The sequence below is a fragment of the Propithecus coquereli genome, unplaced genomic scaffold, assembly GCF_000956105.1.
Source record: "Propithecus coquereli isolate 6110/MARCELLA unplaced genomic scaffold, Pcoq_1.0 Scaffold202, whole genome shotgun sequence".
Taxonomy (NCBI): Eukaryota; Metazoa; Chordata; class Mammalia; order Primates; family Indriidae; genus Propithecus; species Propithecus coquereli.
The window spans coordinates 3,533,661-3,559,526 of NW_012145190.1; the positions used below are offsets into that span (position 1 = coordinate 3,533,661).

At 38.2% G+C, this 25,866-nt stretch overlaps 3 protein-coding genes across 3 annotated transcripts; 2 read left to right on the forward strand and 1 right to left on the reverse strand.

Moving 5' to 3' along the window:
* The first annotated feature begins 2,829 nt into the window (after positions 1 to 2,829).
* On the forward strand, positions 2,830 to 3,762 carry LOC105810026 (olfactory receptor 1013-like). The gene has a single exon (XM_012643935.1). The coding sequence runs from the start codon at positions 2,830 to 2,832 to the stop codon at positions 3,760 to 3,762; it is 933 nt and encodes a 310-aa protein (XP_012499389.1).
* Positions 3,763 to 17,482: 13,720 nt separating this feature from the next.
* LOC105810031 (olfactory receptor 9G4) lies at positions 17,483 to 18,466 on the forward strand. Its single transcript, XM_012643939.1, has one exon. It carries the CDS (start codon positions 17,483 to 17,485, stop codon positions 18,464 to 18,466), a length of 984 nt encoding a protein of 327 aa, XP_012499393.1.
* A 2,063-nt stretch (positions 18,467 to 20,529) lies between these two features.
* Positions 20,530 to 21,465, reverse strand: LOC105810024 (olfactory receptor 1013-like). The gene has a single exon (XM_012643933.1). The coding sequence runs from the start codon at positions 21,463 to 21,465 to the stop codon at positions 20,530 to 20,532; it is 936 nt and encodes a 311-aa protein (XP_012499387.1).
* Positions 21,466 to 25,866: the final 4,401 nt, after the last annotated feature.

Sequence of the window (25,866 nt, forward strand, 5' to 3'; positions counted from 1 at the left end):
ATAGGACTTGTTGGTATATAATAGGTTTTATCCCTGGCTCCATTTTACATTCAGTTCTCTTTTTTTTTTCTTTTTCACAGTTTCTTAATTTATGCAATTTACCAGTGTAAATATTAAAGGTGGCTTAGTGTGTCTTATGTTTCATACTAAGCCCACTTCAACCCTTTTTACTTGGAAAAAACATTGATGTACATATTCACAATGTGTATACATTCACACTTTTATATCCTTTATGCATTAATAATTGTAGATGAAAACAAGAGAGATTAAGGAAGAAAAGTCTCTTGCAATTTTCATTCCAGAATAGAATTTTGAAAACAGGTCTAGCAATCAATTATCCAGCTTCATAAAAGCCACATATCGAAGAAGGACAGTTTCTGCAGAAGAACACATAAAAATCTAGGCAATCATAGTACAGGTGCAATTGGAGATCCTTAGGAGGTAAAACAAATATATCTGAGGGATGAATCACTGAAATGAACAAATCGTGAAATGTAGACAATGCAATATGTAGTTTTAACTTCTACTTTTCAAAGTGACTTCTCATCTTCATAATGTTGTAAAGTCCACCTGAACTTGAAAAAAAAAAAAAAAACTGGTAAGAAAATAGAGTTCTGGAAGTGATCATTTTATTTACCATTGGCAGTGGCTAATTCAGTTCAGAACCTAGGTCTCCTGATTCTTGGTCCTAAACTGCTTCCAGGAATATGCTTTGTTAGAAATGACCTCAGCACCTAAGAGCCTTGATATGCAAAAACACCAAAAACGTCACTTATTTCAATCCTCTTTGTTTATTATGAAGAACTTACACTTTGCCAATAACTATAGAATGAATATTTGTTTAGGTAAAAAAGTGTAGATTCTTAAAAGCCTAGTGAAAAGAAATTGTCTCTCACCATAAAGATACAGTTCTAAGAGAGTGATTCTTTATTTTTGTAGCTTAATTTTAAATCCTGGCACAATGGCAAGGATTAATTTGTTTGGTTTTGTTTTCCTAGAAAAAGAAATTTTTTTTTTTTTTTTTTTTTGAGACACAGTCTCACTCTTTTGCCTGGGCTAGAGTGAGTGCCGTGGCGTCAGCCTAGCTCACAGCAACGTCAAACTCTTGGGCTCAAGTGATCTTCCTGCCTCAGTCTCCTGAGTAGCTGGGATTACAGGCATGCGCCACCATGCCCGGCTAATTTTTTCTATATATTTTTAGTTGTCCGATTAATTTCTTTCTATTTTTAGTAGAGACGGGGTCTCGCTCTTGCTCAGGCTGGTTTCAAACTCCTGAGCTCAAACAATCCGCCCGCCTCGGCCTTCCAGAGTGCTAGGATTACAGGCGTGAGCGACCGCGCCTGGCCAAGACTTTTAAACCTTGGATCTACTAGCAGAAATTTATCATCCTGTGCCAGTCTAGAACTGTGGCAATCATAATCTCACCCTTCTCTGAGTGTGGTCGGTGGTAATAGGAGTCCTCTGAAGGATGTTGCATCCCCCTTGGCTGGCACCATTCTCCCCTTCTCCTACCTCTGAGGAAGAGAGACTCTGAGGTTATGTTCCATAACTTTCTGTGTTAGTTTCCTACTGATGCTGTAACAAATTACCACAAGTGTGGCAATTTTAAAGAACAGAATCTTATTCTCTCGAAGTTCTGGAAGTCTGAAGTTTGAAGTCAGTACCTCTGGGTCAAAATCAAGATATCGACAGGGCCACACTCCATGTAGAGCTCTAGTGGAGGAGCCATTCCTATTCTCTCCCAGCTTCTTGTGGCTGCTGGCATTTCTTGATTTGTGGTTGCATGCTCCACAATCCAATCTCTGCGTCCACGGTCTGTCTCCTCTTCTGTTTGTGGTCAAATCGCTGTCTGCCTCCCTGTTCTAAGGGTAATTGTGATTGGATTTTGGGCCCACCCTGCTAATATCCTCATTTATACTTTCTTAATTTACAAATATACACAAAGACCTTTTCCCATATAAAGTAATACTCACAGTTTCCTGGGATTAGAACCTGAATATCTTTGTGGGTCATTATTCATTCTACCATACTCCCATGCACCATTCAGTTTAGATAGTGTCTTTTTTTTTTCTTTTCCTAAAACTATTTATTTTGTAGGAAACTCAACCCACATTATGAACACAATTATCCAATGAGTAATATTTTCATTCTGTTTACAGGTCCATTTGAGGGTCATACCATCCGCATGGTCCTCAAGCACTCTAAGTTCAACCAGAAGAGAAGATACACATATCACCCTCTTCCAAAAAGGAGGAAAAATTAGACTGAAAATCTAAAGTGATGTACATTATGTTATTATGTTAATGTGCCTAATAACTAATCTCTCAAGGCAGCTTAGAACTGATTTTCCACTTATCCAAAAGGAATGATACCCAGTTCAGCATCAACACAACCCACAATGAACAACAAATATGAATCAGTTGTATTTATTTATTTAGAGACAGGGTCTCACTCTGTCTCCCAGGCTAGAGTGCCCTGGTGTCAGCCTAGCTCACAGCAACCTCAGACTCCTGGGCTCAAGGGATCCTCCTGCCTCAGCCTCCTGAGTAGCTGGGACTACAGGCGCACACAACCACACCTAGTTAATTTTTTCTATTTTTAGTAGAGATGGGGTCTCGCTCTTACTTAGGCTGGTCTCAAACTTCTGACCTGTAGTGATCCTCCCCGTTCGGCCTCCTAGAGTGCTCACATTAGAGGTGTGAGCCACTCCACCTGGCTGGATTTTTCAATTATCTAGACTGGCAAATGATGGGGAAACACATGGTGATGTCTTAGCCATTATATATGTATTAATCTTTTCACAGAAAGGACCACAGAAACCCAAAGTCAATGGATGAGAAAAATTTCACCAAGGTGAAGGAGTTCATCCTTTTAGGGTTTACAGCAGACTTGGGCTTACAGCGAGTGCTCTTTTTCATCTTCCTCATTATTTATGTCATTGGTCTCTTAGGGAACATCACCCTAATTTCTCTGATCTGTGCTAATTCCCAGCTGCACATACCCATGTATTTCTTCATTGGAAACCTGTCCTTCCTGGATCTCTGGTATCCTTCCGTCTATGCCCCACAAATCCTGATGACCTGCATCTCTGAAGACAAAAGCATCTCCTTTGCCGGCTGCCTGTGCCAGTTCTTCTTCTCTGCAGGGCTGGCCTGTAGTGAGTGCTACCTGCTGGCTGCCATGGCTTATGACCGCTATGCGGCCATCTCCAGCCCCCTGCTTTATTCCCAGGCTATGTCCCTGAGGTTGTGTGCCAGTCTTGTTGCAGCTTCGTACATTGGTGGCTTTGTAAACTCAACCATCATCACCAGTGAGACATTTACCCTGAGCTTCTGTGGCAACATCATTGATGATTTCTTCTGTGACCTGCCCCCACTTGTAAAGCTTGCATGTGAGGTGAAGGAGAGCTACCAGGCCGTGCAGTATTTTATACTGGCCTCCAATATCATCGCTCCCACTATGCTTATTCTCGCCTCCTACCTCTTCATCATTGCAGCCATCTTGAAGATCCGCTCTGCCGAGGGCCGCCTCAAGGCCTTCTCCACGTGTGGATCTCACCTGACAGCTGTCACCTTGTATTATGGTACACTCGTCTTCATTTACTCCCGGCCAAGCACTAGCTATGCCCTGGAACGGGATAAAGTGGTGTCTGTGTTCTATACTGTGGTGATTCCAATGTCAAATCCTTTGATCTATAGCTTCAGAAATAAAGACATCAAAGATACCTTGAAGAAAATGTTAGCTAGAATTAAGTTGTCTTAAATAAAAATACTTGATAAACAAAGCTTTTTGAAAAGATTATTTCCATGTTATTGATATCAACCTGTATTCTTAGAAATAAATAAAATAATAACAAATTTAAAAATTAATTTTATGTAGTGGGATGAGCAGTCTGCATTTTTCTTAAGTTGGCACTAATGTTTTTGAATGTTCTTTTTAAATGAATGAGGCTAGGGCATTTGGAAAAACTGCTATTCATGATAGCTATAAAATTGTTGGGACTCTGAGAAGTTTAAAAGAAAGCAGCATTTTAAAAATTTTCATTTAACATTTTATAAGTTGTTTGTATCTATAATATTTTAAACTAAATAAATGGGAATAATATAACTGGTTATGGAATTATTTGTCAGGATTTAATGGATTAAATGACCTACTTCAAATTATGTAGTTCATTGATGAGAAAACAGGAATATAAACCCAAAACTTATAAAAAAACAAAACAAAGATAACAACAGAAAACAACAAAAACTAAAAAATAAAAGGCACTTACTTCACTTGTTAGGATAGAGAGAGAGTTAGGAAGTTATACTAAAATATCTATTATAAAAGGCCTCTAAGAAAACAATGTTTCTTTTCTGGTTCTCATTTTTTGGCTTGCTATAATACTAAGATAACAGATTTCCTTGGCGACAGATGAAGTAGAGAACAAATATCATCACTTAGAATCACTGTGTACTTTCTATAAAAGAGTAGTCTCCCTAACAATTAAAAAGGTCCTGTGGAAAGTAATTTGGAGATACCGCAAAGGACTAAAAATAGAAATACCATTTGATCCAGCAATCCCACTACTAGGCATCTATCCAAAGGAAAAAAGACATTCTATAATAAGGACATCTGCATTTGAATGTTTATAGCAGCACAATTCACAACTGCAAACATGTGGAAACAACCCAAATGCCCATCAATAAATGAGTGGATTAAAAAAATGTGGTATATGTATACTGTGGAATACTACTCAACTACAAAAAACAATGGTAATCTAGCACCTCTTATATTATCCTGAATAGAGATTGACCCCATCCTTCGAAGTGAGGTATCACAAGGATGGAAAAACATGCACCACATGTACTCACCATAAAACTGGTACTAATTGATCAACACTAAGGTGCTCACATGGTAGTAATACTCACTTGGTGCCGGTCAGGTAGGGGAGTGGGGAGTAGAGCAAGTGGGGTGAGTAAACCCACAGCTAATGCAGATGGGGAGCACTGTATGGGGGAAGAACATGCTTGTGGCCCTGGCTTGAGCGAGGCAAATGCATTTTATGTAACCAAAATATTTGTACGCCCATAACATCCTGAATTAAAAAAAAATAATAATAAATAAATTAGACACTGAAGAAAAAAAAAAAGGAAATGCCTCACTTGATCTAGCAGATATTTTAGGATATCAGAGGCTCCATTCTATGATGGAGCTCCATGATTATTTGTATGGTCAGTCAAACCATAAGACCAAATTACTGTTGATTGATGTTGGTTGAAATTGCAGAGTAAATTTATTGAATCTCCTCAGTGAACATATTATTATATGATATTCCTGGGTTGCTAGCAATAAGGGACTGGGAGACAGGCTCTAAGCTACAGTAAGGTCCTCAAAGAGTTTACAAGATAAAATAAATAAGATTTATTTGGGAGAACAATATGTGCATCATTTATGAATGAAAAATATCCCTAATATACAAAGAATTGCTACACATTAAATATGAAAAATGAGCAGAAAGAAAGGTAATTCTTAAAAGCAGGTATGCAAATAGACAATGAAGAGACTTAATTTCACCAGGAGGCAGAGAAATGCAAAACAAATGAGGAAGATATCATTTTTTACTTCAATCCTAACCCTGATCCTGAACCTTTGTGTTGATAAATATTAAAAAGATTGATAATGTCCAGTATTGTCAAGAGTGTGGGGAAACAGACATTTACATTTATTAATGGTGGGAGGATGACTTACTTTATGACTTTTCATTCTGGGAAAGTAAACTGGAGGTATCTTTAATAATTATATTTTGCAAAATTACCTTTAACTCTGCAGTTCTAGTCTGGGAATCTCCAAAGAAATAAAAGCACAGGCATAAAAAGACATAGATACATTTATTTAGCTTAATATTGATTATCACGTTGTAGTAAGTAGCAGCATGCCAAATGCCTATCAATGGAGAAATGACCATAGGCATGCATCAGAGATATTGTAGCTTTAGTTCCAGATGACCATAATCAAATGAATATTTCAATAAAAAAATCAAGGACAAAACTATAGCACCTGTATTAAATGGGCAGAAAGGAATATATAGATAGCAAAGCACATATAAATAGATGGAGCCAGAGAGAGATAGATTTTAAAAAAAATTTACATCCAAGGGGAGAATCAGAGTGAAAATACCTATTAGGTAAAGCAGGGATCGATAACAATTAAGGCTTAATGAATGTTTGGACTTCTCTTTTTTTCAGTTTTATGTATGAATTAATCAAAAATTATATAATATTTCATTGTGATACATCACATTTCCTAATCATAGTAGTCTTATATGTAAAACTAGAAATGTTCCAATATAAAAAGGTCTTAATGTTGGTCAGTGAGTATATTAGTTTACAAGTGTTGCTGTAACAAAATAGCACAGTCTGGGTGGCTTAAAAAGCAGAAATTTATTATCTCAACAGTTCTGGAGGCTAAAAGTCCAAGTTCAAAGTGCTGGCAGGGTTGGGTTCTTCTGAGGTCTCTCTCCTTGGCTCAAGGGGCCACCTCTTGCTGTGTTCTCGCATAGTTTTTTTCTCTGTGCATTCGCATCCCTGGTGTCTCTTCGTATGTCCAAATTTCCTTTTTATAAAGACACCAGTTGTTGGACTGGGGCCCACCCTAACTGCTGCATTTTAACTTAATCACATCTTTCAAGGCCTCATCTCCAAATACAGTCAGACTCTGAGGCACTGGAAATTAGGGCTTTGCCACAATTCAGACCAAAACAATGGGGATGGATAGTAGTTCCCCAGTGGAGGAGACAAGGAAGGGTAGCCTGGACAGAGAGAGGAACATATGCCACAGAAAAAAATACGGACCACATGATACATTCTTAAAAAGTTCAATTAGTACAATTTAGAGAAATTCAATTTTAAGACACAGTCAATGATTGTTTTGTGACTTAGATCCATTAAGAAGGCCAACTTTAATGAAACACCATTCATTTCATCATATCCTCATTAATTCATCATCCCCCAATCCCAAGTGAACTCTAATCGTGTCTCTGTAGAGTGAGGTTCTTATTTCTGGGCTGCTGTGTGGGGAGGTGTCTCAAAGGGAAATTGAGGAAATACATACATTGGGTCCAAGGAAGGCATATCAAATACCAGAGGAGAGGGAAAAGGGTGTCACTTTCAAGAACTGACCTCCCCAACTAGGGGTAAGCACCTGGGATCAGGGTCAGCTAAGCAGTTTGGCTTCTCTGTGACCTCAGCTGCAATTAGAAGGGGAATGCAGAGTCTGATCTGGTTCTCGAACACACACACAGGCACACACACACACAGACACTCCCTACTAAATCAGTTTCCATTCAGTGATACATACTGTCCTCATCTGGAATTTGACATTGAGTCTGATATTTATGCTGGACCATTGTATATTCACTTATATAGTAAAAAAATCAAGAGGGCAAAAAAGTGTGACCTGCTTTTTAACTCCAATGGTTGTGCCACTCCAGAAATTGTGTGTGATATTTTCACTTCTTGGTACTCATTTTCAAGTGCAAGAGAGACACATTTGTTCCATAGAATTTTTCTTGCCCCAGTGAAGGGAGCAGGGAACAGGGCTGCTACAGGGAAAGATGCATCATGACAGGTCACTCTGTATGAAATTCTTTAGCATGATTGACTCTGACATTTTCTGTGCCTTTTATTAATAGTTCACATTCACATATACTTGCAAATTTATTTCAAACTCAGTGGATTTGTGATCTCAGAGGTGAGTCATTTTTATTTACTCTTGCTTTTTATTGTGATATAGTACACTGTGCTGGGAAAACCCACTTGAAGATAGATTTTGTTCTGAATATTTTGAGCTAAGTTCTTAGCTTAGCTAAGACAGCACTTTAGGAAAACCAGCTTCTAGATATAAAGCAATTAATCAATTATTCATTTTACAATTATTTATTAAGTGCCAAATAGTTACTAGGAACTGTTCTTTGTGCTGGGATATAGCAGTGAACAAAACAGAAATATTTTTCCCTGTAGATGTTGCATTCTGGTGAAGAGAACTAGGCGATCAGTTTAATAAACAGCAGTTAGAACATGACAACACACATGGGACATCATAGCACAGTATCTGAGTAGAGTAACAAGGATGAGAATTATTGGTAGGAAAAGAGATGGAATTTAAAAAAAGAATGAATTGTATGGATTTTAGTTGGAAAATGACATTTGAAAGGGACGTAAAAGAGATGAAGGGGTGAGTCATGCCAATATCTGGAGAATAGAGTTTCGGATAAAGAGAACAGTCAAGAGTCTTTGATGCTGGGGCAAGGATGGCCCATTTGAGGAAGAGTGGGAAAGTCAGCAAGGCTGAGGCAGAGTGAAGGAGGTGGCAAGCGTGGTGAGTGTTAGGAAATAAGGTCCGTTACGTAAGGGAGGGACACACTATGGGTGACCTCTAGGCCATTGTGGCTTTTACTTGGAATAAGTTGGGAGCCTTCCCAGAGTTTTATTTATTTTTTTTTTAAATTTTTATTTCAGCATGTTATGGGGGTACAGATGATTAGGTTACGTAGGATGCCCTTACCCTCCCTCTCCCCCAAGTCCAAGCTTCATGTGTGTCCATTCCCCCGGAGGCTTCCCAGAGTTTTAAACATAGGAACAACATTGCTTTATTGTTTGTTTATTTATTTATTTGTTTAATGGCCCATACTGGTTGCTGTATTGAGAGTATACTGTAAGGGACCAGGGTGTAGTCGAGTTACAAGGCTATTGCAATACTCTTGGCAAAAATGATGGTGATTTGAACCAGGACGGTAGCAGCAGAGGTGGTGAGAAGTGATCAGATTCAGGATAAGTGTTGAAGGAAGAAACATCATTATTTCATGAAAGACTGAAAAGTTGATGCGAGAGAAAGAAAATAGGTGGATTCCAAATTTTTGACTTAGAAACTGGAAGAGTGGAATTCTATTAACTAATATAAGGAATGAACAGATCAATTTCTGGAAGAGAAGATTTGGAATCCAGCTTTAAACATGCTATTTTTGGTATATCTATTTCTCAGCTTTTAATGTAGAATATTAGCACTAAACAGAAACTTAGGCATATTCTAATGGTAGAAGGTTTTTTTGTTGTTGTTTTTTGTGTTTTGTTTGTTTGTTTGTTTTTACCTGATAATTATAACCAGGAAATTCATGGATAGATTTCTGAGGGTTTTTGAACACTCTAAAATTTTTTGTGTTAATTCATATGCAAATATAAATATTTGGGGAGAATTATCATTGCTTTTATTATGTTCTCAGAAAGGTTCATGATTCTAAAAATTTAAGAGGCATTAATTATTTGCAGATAAGGAAATTAAGAAATATAATGGTTGAAGAATGTGCACAAACTCACAGGACTGTGTTTCTAGGGAAACAGAAGTGAGAATATAAATCTTGAGATGAAACGAAGAATGCAGTTGTCTTCAGTATATTTCATCTCTCGCTTCAACTAAGATAGTGATAATATCCCATACTTCCAAAGATACATGCGTATATAAGAATCATTATCTGCCCTGCCACACTGTGTTGAAATAGGTGAGATTATCTATCGTCTCATGATAGTTTCTGTAAGAGATGTTAAAAAACTGAAATCATAGAAAGTTGGTTCTAGGGTAACGATCAAGCAAATTTTTCATATGGGTGAATCGTGTTCCAGAGAGGGGAGATCACTCTCCTAATTCATACAGGTGATTAGCGTCAGGGATGTGTACCAGTTACAGGACTCCTCAATCCCAGGTCAATGAACTTTATACGTTTAAGACTTTAACTCCCTTATCTAATTACGTGGGAATAGTTAACAAAAATATTAAACTCCAGGATTTTAGCAAGATTCTGTATGATATCACCATTCTGGCTTAAATCGCTTATTTGTGGAAATTTGGCCATATTTACTTTTTTAACAGGCTCAGAATTTATAAATAATTCAAGTATTTTTCCTCTCAGAATAAAGACAGGTACCTTTCCATAGGTATATTTTCTGTCCAAACAGTGGGTTGTGCACTTTACCTACATAACAATAATATTTTAAAACCTTTGAAGACATATAGATTTGGGTGTTAAGATACTTTTCCAAGATCATGGATCTACCAAGAGAAGGAATCAGGTTTTGGGCTCAGGTGCCATTCCAATTGTGCAGTTTCACCTATGCCAGGCCTGTCTGCTCTCCGCTGGGCTTGCTTTCAGCTTTGGTTAGTTCCTAGCTCCATTGTGGGCTGGATCACACAGAATAGCCCCACTCACATGTCTGGGGGCCAGAGTGTAGTCAGCTGGGATGACAGGAGAGCTAAGTCAGATATCTTATTATCCAGGAAATAAAGCCAGGCTTATTTACTTGGTGGCGGCAGGATTCCAAAAGTAGGGAGAGAAGCATGAAAAGCCTCTTGAAACCCAAGCTTGAAATCCGCATGGGGCTGCCTATGCTGTCACCTGTTGGCCGGAGCAAACCACCAGGACCTCCAAGTCTCAAGGGATGGACAAAATAGAATCGACTCTTGAAATCAGTAAAGAATTGTGGCCATTATTATTATTATCATTATTTTTTGCACAACTATTTCCTTTGTTTGTGGTTTAGTTTTGTTTTCTTCTTTCTATTTTAAATACAAAAGCTTTGGGTACAGACATATAATGTGATGGATTTGTGATAAAATTATAATGCACACAGAAGTCAGAATGATGACTACAACCTTGACTGTAATAATGGAGCATTCTTAAGCTTTTGTCAAATTTATTCATCTGTACTTTCCAAGATTTTATAGTTTCTTGAATAAAAATAGTGATAGGAAACCTTGTTAACAACTCACTTTTTTAAAATTTCAAAATATTAAAGGGGAACAAATGTTTTTGTTACATGGGTATCTTTCATAATGCTTACGTTGGGGATTTTGGTGTGCTCATCACCAGAATGGTGTTCACTGTACCTAATAGGTAATTTTTTAACCCTCACCCCACCACCCTCCTTCCTTCTTGGTTTCCAATGTGCTTTACATCTCTTTGTGCCCATGCGTGCCCATCGTTTAGCTCCCAGTTATTAGTGAGTACATGTGGCGTTTGATTTTCCATTCCTGAGATACTTAGGATAATAGTCTCCAGTTCCATCCAAATTGCTGTAAAAGACATTATTTCATTCCTTTTATGGCTGAGTAGTACTTCATGGTATATATACAGCATATTTTTTTAAATTCCGTCATGAATTAATGGAAACTCAGGTTGATTCCACATCTTTGCAACTGTGAATTGTGCTGTGATAAACATTTAGGTGCAGGTGACTTTTTTACAGAATGACTTCTTTTCCTTTGGGTAGACACACAGTAGTGGGATTGCTGGATTGAATGCTAAGTCTATATTTATCCTTTTGAGGAATGTCTATGCTGTTTTCCATAGAAGTTGTACTATTAAACAATTTGGAGTCTCACCAACAGCATGTCATATAAATGTCCCTTTTACTCGGCATCCATGCCAACATCTATCATTTTTTTTTGACTTTTTTCATAATGGCCATTCTGACAGGGGTAAGGTGGTATCTCTGTGCGTTTTTTATTTGCATTTCCCTGTTGATTAGTGATATCAAATATTTTTTTCGTATTTTTTGCCATTTGTCTATCTTCTTTTGAAAAAAATTCTATTCAGTTGTTTTTGTGTAGAATGTTTTGTAAATGTCTGTTAGGTCCATTTATTCTAGAGTCCAGTTTAAGTCCAGTATTTATTTATTGATTTTCTGCTTTGATGGTCTGTCCAGTTCTGTCAGTTGAGTTTTGAAGTCCTCAACAATTATTATGTTACTGTTTATTTCTTTGTTTAGGTCTAGAAGAATTTGTTTTGTGAATCTGGGAGCTCCTATGTTATATGCATGTATATTAATATTTAGGATTGCTATGTCTTCTTGTTAAATTTCTCCCTTTACCATTATATAATGACCATCTTTATCATTTTTTTTTTTTACCATTGTTGATTTAAAGTCTATTTTATCTGATATGAGAATGGCTATACGTGCTTGCTTTTGGTTTTTCATTTGTGTGGATTATTTTTTTCCACCCCTTTACCTTGAGCTTGTGCGAGTCCTTGTGAGTTAGATGGGTTTCTTGGAGGCGACATATACTTGGCTTACATTTTTCACCCATTCAGTCAGTCTGTGTCTTTTGATTCAGACATTCAGACCATTCACATTCAGTGTTAATATTGATATGTGGGGTACTGTTCTGTTCATCATGCTGGATGATGATAACTTGTTGTTTTGTTTTTCCTCTTCTGCTATTATTTTATAAGAGTATTGAGCTTTAGCTTCCAGGCATTGGTTAGTATCTATTGTGCTGTTCCATGTAGAGTGCACTTTTGAGCACTTTGGTTAGCACACTTTTGAGCATTTCATGTAGTGCAGGTCTGGAAAAATATTTCTCCATTATTTATGAAACTTAGTTGTGCAGGATACAAAATTCTTGGTTGGCAGTTGTTCTGTTTAAGAAGACTAAAAATGGGGCCCCAATCCCTTTAGCTTGTAAGGTCTGAGCTTAAAATTCTGCTGTTAGCCTGATGGGTTTTCCTTTGTAGGTTAGTTGTTGCTTTTGTCTTGTAGCTTGGAGAATTTTCTCCTTCATTTTGACTTTGTCCAATTTGATGACTATGTGTCTTGGAGAAGTCCTATTTGCTATGAATCTTCCAGGTATTCAATGACCATCTCATATCTGGATGTCTGAATCTTTGGTGATACCAGGGATGCTTTCCTCAATAATTCCCTCAGACAGGTTTTCCATACTTTTTGCCTTTTTTTCTTCTACTTCAGGAATACCTATAATTCATATATTGGCTCACTTTACATAGTCCCATATTCATCTGAGTGATTGCTCATTCTTCTTTATTCTTTTTTATGCATCTTTGGCTGACTGGATTAGTTTGAGGGCTTTGTCTTCAAGCTCTGAAATTCTTTCTTCTCCATGGTCTAGCTTGTTGTTGAAGTTTTCTGCTGTATTTTGAATTTCTCTGGATGACTCCCATTTTTTTAAGTTATATATATTTTTTCTTATATTAGCTATATCTTTAGAGATTTTTTTTCATTTTTTAATTCATGTCCTGAAATTTTTTTGGCTTCTTTGTCTTGGTTTTTAACTTTATCTTGTCTTATTTGCTATCCATATTCTGAATTCCATCTCTGACATTTCAGTAATTTTCTTTAGGTTGGGGTCTGTTGCTGGAGACCTATTGTGACCCTTTGGGGGAGTTGAAATAGCTTGATTTTTTTCATGTTGCCAGTATTATTATTCTGGTTCCTTCTCATCTGAAATCTTTTCTCTGAGCTCAGGATGGATAAGTTTGTGGTGCACCTGTTCTCCACTAATAACTCTCCTACTTAGTGCAAAGAAAAAGAGGTCCCTGGATGGTGCACTTGTGTCCTACTCTGGAGGATTGACCTGGCATGAGATCAGTGGAGGCACTGTGAGTGTTTAACACTGCTGCTCTCCTAAATCACTTGTCTCACTGCTCTCCTGTGGTTGTCACTGGGGGTCCCCACATTGTACAGTGAGTGAATGTCCCATCTAGTTCTGTCACTGGTGGTGATTGTTGGCCCAAGTTAGCTTGGGAACTGCCATACCCATGCCAATGGGTGGTGGCAATTGATGGATGGAGCCAGCTTGAGGGCTGCCCTGTCCAGATCCATGGGCAGCAGTATTTGTTGGTGGGTGTTGGCTTGAGTACAGCTCCACCCATGCCTGTGGGTAGTGGTGATTTTCAGCCTCTGTTGGCCCCTGCTGGCTTGAGAGCTGCCCGTTTGAGATCTACGGGCAGTGGCATTTGTGAGCTGGCAATGGCTTAAGTGCAGCCCCACCCATATTCACAGGCAGTGGTGATTGCTGGCGCATGGTGGCCTGAACTTTGCCCTGCCTAAGTCCCCTGGCAGCAATGGGGGCATGTGGCTTCTGCCCACAGCACTCGAGAGGGTGTCCAGGCTATCTGCCCAGGGTAGAGGCAGCATTCTGGGTCTAGGATCTTAAAATGTGCCAGCAGCAGTGGCCAGGGTTCACAAGACAATAAGTCACTGCTGTGCCCTTTCTCTGGAGCAGTGCCACTGTGCAGTCTCTAGACTGCTCCCTACACCAGTCCTGCATCCATCCTGCAGTGGAAGATCCCTCCTGCAGCTAGGATAGCAGTCATCATGGGGTGCGTATAGAGCTCTGGGATTCTCTCCTCTGTCCCTTCACCGCATGTAGTTGTTTCCCTGCATACCTCCAAATTGCAGAGCAAGTCACCTCTCTTCCCTCTCTTTCATTTTAGGTACCTCCTGTTACCTCTCTTTTGATTTGCAATGATCACTCTTAGATGATCAATGTGAAGGTGGATATGCACTTACCACCTTCAATCATCTCCATGAGAGCGGCATATGCAGTCTGCTTCTAGTCTGCCACTCAGACCCTTCTCACCAATCCATATATTTTTTAAAGGACCTGTGTTTAGATTTCAACAGCATTTTGAGGAGAAGACATTATGTGAATAGAAATTCTTATTTAGAGGAGCTACTGAAATTGATGGTCTTTGAATGCTGTCTACCAGGATAAGATTCCACTTTATTCAATCTCTAGTAAATCTACCCAGAATTTTAATGCCCCTCTTTTCTGCCTTTATCAGAAGTTTAGTGTCAACTGGTGACAGAGGAATGAGGATTTCAGAGTTTGCATTAAGAGTGGAAATTTCAATCCATTTTTAGACCTGCAGCCAGAGTAAACTTTATTTTTTATTTTTTAATTAATTAATTTATTTGAGACAAAGTCTCATTCTGTTTCCTCACTAGAGCACAGTGGTGTCATCATAGCTCACTGTAACCTCCAACTCCTGGGTTCAAGCAAGTCTCTTGACACAGCCTCTTGAGTAGTTGGGATTATAGGTGCATGCCACCATGCCTGGCTAATTTTCCTTCCTTTATTTTTGTAGGAATAGGGTCTCACTATGTTGCTCAGGTTGGTCTTAAACTTCTGGGCTCAAGTCATCCTATCACCTTGGCCTCCCACAGTGCTGGAATTACAGGAGTGAGCCACCATGCCTCTGCCTCGCCCCAGAGTAAACTTTAACTAAGTATATCTGATCATGTTACTTCCTCGTAATGGAATGGCTTCAATTTTTTTGACTTAAAGAATAAAATCTTTGGCATGGCTTCTGAAAATTTTTGTTATCTGGTGACTCTTTTATCTCATCTGAGGCATCGCTCCCCACTCATGTCTGCTTAACCTCTGTTTCTTTAGCTCCCCAGGCTCTCTCCCACATGAAATCTCTATTACACACTTTTCTTGTGATGGGATTGCTCTCTCCTCTCCTTGCCCCATAGTGGGAGGTTATCTGGCTCAATTCTTCTCATTTTTCAAATGTCTTTTAAATAGTTCATCTTCTGGGAAGACTTTGAGGAATAGATTAGAAAATTTATTCTATCAGTTATTTGACTTTTAGAATCAGAACAATAATTACAGTAAATCCGTTTCTCCTCAAATGATATTATATTAAAATGATCTTTACCAGCTATGTTTCCTTGTATAGATAGATAATTAAATAGCAGACAATGATCATAGTAATAAGGGAGATGGTGGCTATAACCCAACATTTTATTCATTATAGATATAACTATCATAAATTTCTACCAAGACATTTCTACTGAAGCTTGTGCATATTCTAAACAAGAATTATAGTTTATGACAGCATGGCACTATATATCTTACTGTGAAGCTTCTAGGATGTGTGACATTATTTTGGGGAAATTGATCATGTGAGTAATCTAGTTTGATTGAAGTTCCAAAAGATGAGTAAATGTGATGAGAGAGACACACAGAGAGTTAAAAAGACAAGGTAAAGCTAGTTTATGGCACTTTGGGTGTCGAACTAAAGCATTTGTAGTCTATGTGCTAATGAAAGAGTAGCATAATATACTAATAGAGAAGTGAAATTGTCTATAAGTCTTCAAGCTGCTTTTACTGCAATATCATCAATCAAATCACATGCTCACTGAACATTATCATCTACATTTGAAACATTAGTACATCCACACCTTGCTTCCCCAAAAGGAGGAACACTAGATTGACCAACAGATAGAGGTCTTTAGTTTGCATTCTAGTTACAACCCGGACTCCAGCTTTGCCTGAAGGTAAATTTAAAAAAATATATTGCTATATAATAATTGTACTTATTTATGGATTGCTTGTGATATTTTGATAGCATGAATATAATTTGTAATGATCAAATAATGGTATTTAGGATATACATTCCCTTGAACATTTATCCTTTCTTTGTTTTGGGATCATTTCGAATCTTTTCCTCTAGTTACTTTGAAGTACACAACGTATTGCTGTTAACTATAGCCACTCTACCACTGTAAGTAAATGTTTTAAACACTGAAATAGATCAATATCCTCTCTTAGTTTCAGCTTTCTCCTTCTGCCTTAATAGCTGTATCTAAAGTCATGTGACTACTGGGACATTGGCCCTAATTTGGTAAAGTTTTTAATTAGATATGTCTTCTTAGCTTCTCTCTGAGAGCTTTGGAGCTTCAAGATATGAAATTTAAAGAATTCATGGTTTCCAAATGCCTTGCCACCAAAAATTGGGTTCTTCCTAATATTTGGCATCCACTCTGTCAAAAAAAATGCATGAACTATGCATATAAATCTCAAGTTAAGTAGAAAAAAGTAGAAAATGAAGGATTCTTAAAAGAAATTTTAGCTCTTTTTAGGGATTGTAACAGGTTTTCAGGTCATAAGAGGGCTACAGCATTGCCTTAAGTAGGAGAACATGAAGAAAAACAACTATTCACCTATAAGAAAGGTAAATGGGTTAACCATTGAATGCACATACTCTTAGCTAAGAAAGTTCTTCATTCAAATACCAGCTCTGTGATCTTGGGCATGTTACTTAACCTCCCTGTGCTTCAGTTTCGTCAACTATAACACATGCTTCATAAGATCACCTACCTTAAGCAGTTGTGGTGAGAATTAAATAGATTAAGTATAGAACTTAGAATAGTAACTGGTGCATGGTCGGTAATGTATAACTGTTTTTCTGTTTGTACTAATAGCAGCAGGAGTAGTACAGTATATTGGTATTCATACACCTACCAACACAATGCCTAACACAAGGAAGTTCTCAATAACTTATGGAAGGATACTGAAATTTTTTGAGCACCCACTATGTACCAAACATTGGGCTGGGTTCTTTTCATGTATATCATATATATTCAATCAGACAATTGGTCAGGAGGTGATTAGTCATCGCCGTGAGCTTCATTTTTCTTATCCATTTTATGAAAATAAGAGACTTACTCTGCGTCAAACAGTTAATAAGTGAAATCCCCAACTTGCAAATCACGTCTGACTTTAATTCCAGTTGTCTTTCCAAGTCACAGACTGAAGTTCTATAATTCTAGATGGTAAGGAATAAAACTCCACAAGCTTCTTAGTAATTGTTGATTTAATTGATAACCTTTTTAACTTATTTCGATAGAAAAATCACTGAGTGATGTTTTCCCCTTATCATGGTAACCAGGCTTTCATCTGTGCGGACATGGAAGTGGGAAATCGCACCATCCTGACTGAATTCATCTTGGTGGGCTTCTCAGCAGACCCCCGGTGGCAGCTGATTTTATTTGGAATATTTCTGACACTCTATTTGGTAACTTTGTCAGGGAACATGACCCTGGTTATCTTAATCCGGATTGATTCCCACTTGCATACACCTATGTACTTTTTCATCGGCAATCTGTCGTTTTTGGATTTCTGGTATACCTCTGTGTATACCCCCAACATCCTGGCCAATTGTGTGTCAGAAGATAAGAGCATTTCCTTGGCTGGCTGTGGGGCTCAGTTTTTCTTTTCCTGTGTTGTTGCCTACACTGAGTGCTACCTCCTGGCAGCCATGGCTTATGACCGGCACGTGGCAATTTGTAGCCCATTGCTTTATGCAGGTACCATGTCCACTTTTCTCTGTGCTGGGCTTGTTGCTGGCTCTTACATAGGGGGATTTATGAATGCCATAGCCCACACTGCCAACACATTCCGCCTGAGCTTCTGTGGTAAAAATATCATTGACCACTTTTTCTGTGATGTGCCACCACTGGTAAAAATGTCCTGTACAGACACCAAGGTCTATGAAAAAGTGCTCCTGTGTATGGTAGGCTTTACAGTCCTCTCCAGTATCCTTGCCATCGTAATCTCCTATTTCAACATCCTCCTGGCTATCCTGAGGATCCGCTCAGCATCAGGAAGGCGCAAGGCTTTCTCCACCTGTGCTTCCCACCTCATCTCGGTCATGCTCTTCTACGGATCCTTGCTCTTTATGTATTCAAGGCCTAGTTCCACCTACTCCCTAGAGAAAGACAAAGTGGCTGCCTTGTTCTACACTGTGGTCAACCCACTGCTCAACCCTCTCATCTATAGCCTGAGAAACAAAGATGTGAAAGAGGCCTTCAGGAAAGCAACACAGACCATAGGACCACAAACGTGAAGGATATTTTCTTTGCTGAAGGCTGTTATTGCATTTTCCAAATAATTGGTTTGTAGATGTGTTTGTATGCATTTCTATATTTCAAGTTATATTTAAAATAATGAAATATTGTGCAAACAACTGTATCGTCATTACATTGTTGTAGTGCAAACTATTTGAAAACTATAGCATTGGGTTATCTAATCTTCTGCAAGATGGTGTCTTGCCTCTTTGCAATAGTAGATTTTTCATAAAATTCATTCTGTTGGTTGTCTTTGGGGACTTTTGGGGAAAAAAAGAAATTACATGGTTTCATAGATATTGCTTGACTTTGAAGCGTAGTAAGCAATCTTTACGGTATAAGGAGAAGATTTGAAATTGTGAGACTCCTGGAAATTTGGTCAAGATTTTACAAATTTTTTTTAGGAAAGCATTTCCTTTATATTTCTTCGTAAAGCTCTAATTGAGTATTTAGAAAATATCTTTTTAAACTTTGCACCTTCTACAACAATATAATATGAGGCAAAGTGTTTAAGAGTTGTTTAGATTACAAAACAAAGAACAAAACTATTTCTAAATTCATGAAGAAATATATGTCTTTAGAATTGCGTATCTCCATAAAAGTATGTTCTCTTTTACACAGAATGAGCACTCCATAGTACCATCTCTCAGGTTATACAGCAGTGTACCCCCCACCCCAAACTAGGGAAAAATAACATCAAATGAAATGAAATAAATTAATGACAACACCCCTATATGGAGGGTCCCCTATTTCCCTTGGTTTTTTTCTTGGTCTTGACTGAAAAACTCAGACCGCTTTGACAGGCCTAGGACCCGGCCAGCTGTGTGTTTTCCTTGCAGTTTTGAATCCAGCCTGGGCCCCAAACATTCCCAGGCACTGATAAACTTGTTTGATGCCTGAAACTCTGAATAATCAAACATGTTGCTAAAAAAGTAGAAACTAGCCCTGGCTATGAGCCCAATTCCTGAAACCCTCACATAAATGCCATAACTCAACCTCCTCGTGGTGGATATACCTAGGCAGAACATTTCTTGTCTTGCTGTCCTCTGCAAGGACAGGTTGCAGCCCCCTCTGTATGGAAGTTCCTCTAAATAAATGCTTTGCACTGATCACCCTGGCACTTAGTGTTTCTTTCTTAGAATCCCAACAGGCCCCAATATCAGGATGGGTTGGGGAAGTCCCTTGTGAGAATTCCCCTGCTGCTGCCCTGGAGGAGACTCCAGCCACAGGTTCAGACAGATGAAACAACATTCTAAACCCAATGCCTGTATTTTTACACTGGAATATTTTAATTACAAAAACAACTTACAGCTCAATATTCAGTACATGGTAGGTATAATTGATATTTTATTTAACCGCCTATAAAGACTGCAAGTTAAGGATTATTAATTACATTTTACAAATTGGGAGTTTGCAGCTCTGAGGTTAGAATTTTTCTACTGAAATATTATACCAATTGCTAGAATGAGAATATTTACAAAATTCATTAAAAAAATTAGGACATAGTTGTAGCCACTTCCTTTGTATTATCTCTAACATTTCTCATCTTTCCTTTCACCTGCATTTATTTTCCAACATATCACTGCTCTCTCTCTCTTTTCGTCGAAATAATCTTAACATTTCTTATTCTTGTACCACCAAGGAACCTCTATGAGTACTTGACCAGAAGGATTTGGAGTGTATTCCCCAAATGTCAATGATTCATATTATGTTTTCTTCACATCCCCATAATTCATTATATACAGAAAAATAATTGAGTCAATATTGGGGAGAGAACACAGTAAAATTGAACCCATGGGATGCCAGAAGTATTACCTATTCTTTTATTTTGCATCTGAGATACTTATTTTTAAAAACTCTATTAATATTGAACTAAACGTATAATTCTATAGATTACAATCTGATCACAAAAACAAAACAAAAAACCTAACATGGAAATAAAATATTCTTTTCGAATTTTGTTCAATAGGAAAAAAACACTTTTTTAAAAAAAATCCAGTTCCCCAACCTTTCCATGAAGCAGTTTGCTATTACTTGGCACAAATTTGAGAAGTTTGTCAATTTAGACTTCAGATTGTGCTAGCATGAAGAATTTTTTCAGAGCTACTTTCACATCTTTATTCCTCAGACTGTAGATCATGGGGTTTAGCATGGGGAACAGCACAATGTAAAACGTGGAAACCATTTTGTCCCTCTCGAGGGAATAGTTGGAACTTGGGCGAGAGTAGATGTAGAGAATGGAGCTGTAGTATAAGGTAACAGAGATCAGGTGGGAGGAACACGTGGAGAAGGCCTTGAGGCGGCCCTGGTTGGAGCGGATCTTCAAGACTGCTGCGATGATGAAGCTGTAGGAGGTGAGGATGAGCGTGGCGGGGGAGATGACGTTGGAGGCCAGGAGGAAGTACAGCACAGCCTGGTAGCTCTCTTCCACATCACATGCCAACTTCACCAGGGGTGGGACATCACAGAAAAAGTCGTCGATGACATTGTCACCACAAAAATCCAACGTGAATGTGTTGCTGGTTAATATTATTGCGTTAACAAAGCCCCCGGTATAGGAATATATAACAAAATAGATGCACAGTCTCTTTGGCATGGCCTGAGCATAGAGCAGGGGGTTGGAGATGGCCACATAGTGGTCATAAGCCATGGCAGCCAGCAGATAGCACTCACTATAGGCCAGGCCCGCAGAGAAGAAGAACTGGCACAGGCAGCCAGCAAAGGAGATGCTTTTGTTTTCGGAGATGCAGGTCATCAGGATCTTTGGAGTGTAGACAGAGGAATACCAGAGATCCAGAAAAGACAGATTTCCAATGAAAAAATACATAGGTGTGTGGAGACGGGAGTCATTACAGATCAGCACTATGAGGGTGCTATTTCCAACCAGGGTCAGAGAGTACACCCCGAGGAATACCACGAACAAGACCAGCTGCATCACTGGATCTGTCGTGAAGCCCAGCAGGAGGAACTCAGTCACTGTGTGATTGCTCCTCTCCATGGCTTGGAAAGACCTCACCAGCAAATAGAGTAGAGCAGAGTTTAATTGTCTCAACCAATATCAAATGAGGGCATTCCCTGTGCTAAACACCTCAGATGTGGTCAACATTAAGCAGGGTTCTTACCTGCTTTGGGCAGATGATAGGAGTTTTATCAGCTTCAATATATTTATTTCAATAAAATGCATTTAATAACAGAAAAGTCATACTGCATTTGGTGGGGTTATTAATTTTTTTCAGAAAATATTTCCTGGGCCCTGGGTGCTGTTCTAGTCACTGGGACATAGCAGTGAAGATGATAGGGCTGACTCTTACTCTACGGAGCCTTTATTCTAGAAGGTAGAGATATATAACAAACAAATACGTGCAGATAGACCTTCAGTTAATGTTAGTTGCTACTGAGAAAATAAAACTAGTTGATGGGATAAAAATGGACTTAGAAAGAGCTAATGGAATTTAGACACTGAGAGAAAAAACCCTTTTCCCATTTCCCAGCTAGGAATGGACAAGTTGTTTACAGCCTATGAGAACTAGGAAGGTTCCCGTTGTTTTGAAAGTGATGAAAATATTTTTCCACGATTACAGGAAAAATTCTCCCCTCAGTTACTCTGCAGGAGCCTCTGGCACATTTACCATAAATCCCAGGGAAGGAACCAGATTAGGAATCAGAGTAAAATTTGGGTGGAGACCACTGAATTAATCTATCTGCTAATGCTTAGTAAACATTCTGTGATGTCCTCATGGGTCTTCGGGATGTAAAAGCATGGTACTTAGCATTATTTCCCAGTCTTTATAACTAGCCATGAACATCATTCTTAAAACAATTATCCCAAGTTGATATTGTCTGTAGCAATAGTTCTGAATTTTACTACATTAAAAAAACCTGCTCTTTAAAACAAATATTTTTAGTTCTTCCTTCATAGTCTTGAAATGAAATTTATAGGTAATGTAATCTAAGTATAAACATATATATGTATGTAAACTATCCTAAGTCTAATGTCAAAAAAACTATAAAAGAAAAGTAGTTCATAATACAATTATATGATAATGATTATAATACAGGATTTATTATAAAATGATATAAATTTCAATATGTAAATGCTGATTACTTAGTGAAAGAGATAAATATAGTAAAATCAATGATACATGTAGAATCATCATGAATGTATTGTTGAGTCAAATATCAGGAGCTGCATTTACATTGTTGATAAAATTTTTCTGACAAGCTGGACAATTCTTGGTAAAGTTCTAAACAAAACAAATGTCAATCTTCCCTTGATTTTAAATTCCTCAGTTGGTACATAGGAAAATATTGCAAAATACACTCTTTGTTTGTAGAGCAGTGTAGATTTCAGAGTCATATAGTTATAAAGATCTTTTCCAAGGAGCAAATGTGCATGAAGACTCTGGATGGAGAGAGTAGAACAATTTTCTTTGCATAGGACCATCCTATGAATGCAAGATTTTTTTATCCTTGTCTACTGCATACTAAATATTCCATAAGGCTCCTGATCTTTGTGACAATCAAAAATCCAATCACATGCTTAAAAAAAAATGCTTCTTAAAGGATCTTAATGTCTGTTAAGAAACTCTACTCCAAAGATTTGCGTATTACTTTGTGAATCTTCATAGGCTCTTCTAGGAATTATGTAAAGAAATAGAAAAATAACTGGAGAATACCTTTAAGAGATCAAATTACCTGTGGTAATGTAGCCCTCTATTTACTTTTTCCACTGGGTCACTGGGATCAGAGATAGAAACCCACAAGGACGTAAACTGCATGAGAGCAGGGATTTTTGTCTGTTTTGCTCATTACATATACCCAGTGCCGAGAGTAGTACCTGCCATAAAATGGACACACAATAAATATTTACTGAATGAATTAATGAATTAATGCATAACCCTGACTCAGAGGAGAAACCAGTAAATAGGACTGATGTTCTGTGTGGCCTCTAATGATGTCACTATACCCTAAATCAGTATAAAAAGAAAAAAGACAACAAAATAGCCTGACCAAATATTTGTTTACCTAAACGGAGTGTGTCTGAGAAGAAAGTGTTTTTCATGTGAGCGACAGATTGCCCATCACTCTATGGAATAGTGGATAAGAAGCGTGCCTTAGAACTGACTGCTCAAACTAAAGACAGCTGGGCTATTATGGAAAATGCATTTGACTTTCAGGATTGAAGTTCTCCACCACTAGTCAACAATGTAAAGCCTTGACTGGGCACGGTGGCTCATACCTCTAATCCTAGCACTCTGGGAGGCCAACGAGGGAGGATCATTTGAGGTCAAGAGTTTGATATCAACCTGAGCAAGTGCAAGCAAGACACCTATCTCTGCTGAAAAAAGTAGAAAAGGTTAGCCAGGCATGGTGGCTCATGCTTATAGTTCCAGCTACTGAGGCTGAGGCAGGAGGATCGCTGGAGCCCAGGAGTTTGAGGTTGCAGTGAGCTATGATGATGTCACTGCACTCTAGCCTGGGTGACAGAGTGAGAATCTGTCTCAAAAACAGACAAAAACCAATGTAAAGCCACAATGTCTTCATATGTAAGATGGGGGTAATTTTTTTTCTCATTAGGATTGTTGTAAAAGCGTTAACTCAAGTAAGGATTAAGTACAGAGCTTGGCGTATTACAAACACTCAAGTAGCACGTGGTTCTCAAATTCTTTGCACATAGGAATTGCCTTATTCCATGCCAGTGGTTCTAATATAGCAGGCTATAGGTGAACCTCAAGGAATCTGCTTTCATTAAAGCAGTCTAAGTGCTTATAATGCGGTTGTCTGTAGATCATGCTGAGGAATGCTGAAATGAGTATCAGTTGTATTTGTAAAAGTTGTCAGCATCAGAATGGAGTCACTAGTGTAAAAAGGAAAAAAAAAATTGGAAAATAAAGCCATGAAAGGCCATGAAGAGAGGGTTATCGTGCTTGTATTTCTGATAAGAAAACTACCATGAAAGACTGAAAAAACAAGCTTGCACAAAGGGCATTGCAATCTTGTAAGAAATATTTCTGCAAGAACATTTGCCCAGCTACTGCCTGTCCAAACTTAGACCTTTTTCACCATTATTACTAATCTTTTTTTTTTTTGCAGTATAATGTATGAGGTTTTTATTTATTTATTTATTTATTTTTATTTCTGGATATTATGAGGGTACAAACATTTTGGTTACATTTTATGTCTTTGCCTCACCCAAGTGAGGATTAGAGGCATGCCCTTCCCCTCTACAATGCTCACCGGGTCCATTAGCTTTGAGTTTACCCCCCTTAATTCCCTAATCCCTGGAGAATATTACTATCGTGTGAGCAGCATAGTGTTGATCAGTTAGTGCCAATTTGATGGCGAGTACATGTGTAGCCTATTCTTCCGATCTTGTGATACCTCACTTCGGATAATGGGCTCAAGCTCTATCCAGGAAAATATACGAGGTGCTAGATCACTGTCGTTTCTTATAATTGAGTAACATTCCATTGTATACATATTACTGATCTTTGTAGCCAAGAATAATTGTTTCAAAATGATGATGTGATCCTTCTCATTTTTTCCTTTAAAAGCCTTTGTCTTCCTTTACCTTCCTAAATGTGCACATTACTTACTGTGGCACACATATTCCCATTGCATGCTCCATTCATGAGTAAATATTTTTATTTTAGAGAGGTCTTCTCTTTTTGTTATTTAGATTGGCATATATGGTGTCAGAAACAGGACCTAAAAATATCATTATTGAAACAAATTTGTGATTCTTGGAACTGGCGTGCGGCATTCACTCGAGCCCTTTGCACTCTCTCCTTTCACAGTGTGCCTTTTCTGGCCTGGTTAGTCTTCTTGCAGGCTGAGCCTCTCTCTTTATGGTAGATGTTTTTTGATATTGTTTGGGATCTGGTTTGGATAAGACCATCTTTATAAAGGCTCATGTATCCCTCCTAGGATGATAAAAGACTTTTGTCTTTTCTAGTAAGTCCCTTTCAGATAAGAAGCCGCATGTCTTTCTGAATTGAGTTCTCTGCTTTCTGCAGAATTTCCTACATTCTGTCCGTGAGACTTGGCTTTTCTGGTGAATTCACCTTTGGCACCTTTGTGCCTACTTTAATATTTTATTTGATCTACATGCCTAGGTTAAAATTTTTGTGACTACTCTTATCTTGGTTTTTTTGACTTGGTTTAATTCTTTTCCCTTGCTTGTTTCCAAAAATCTTCTAAAAGCAAAAACAAACATACTAAATTGTGGCTGCAGGATACCTAATTAAAAGCAAGTGCACATATATGAATAACATCTATTGGATGTTGGGCTGGGGAAGGGGGATGGGGAGGAGGGGATGGGTATATGCATACACAAAGAGTGCAATGCACACCATCCGAGGGATGGACACACTTGAAACTCGGACTTGGGGGGGAGGGA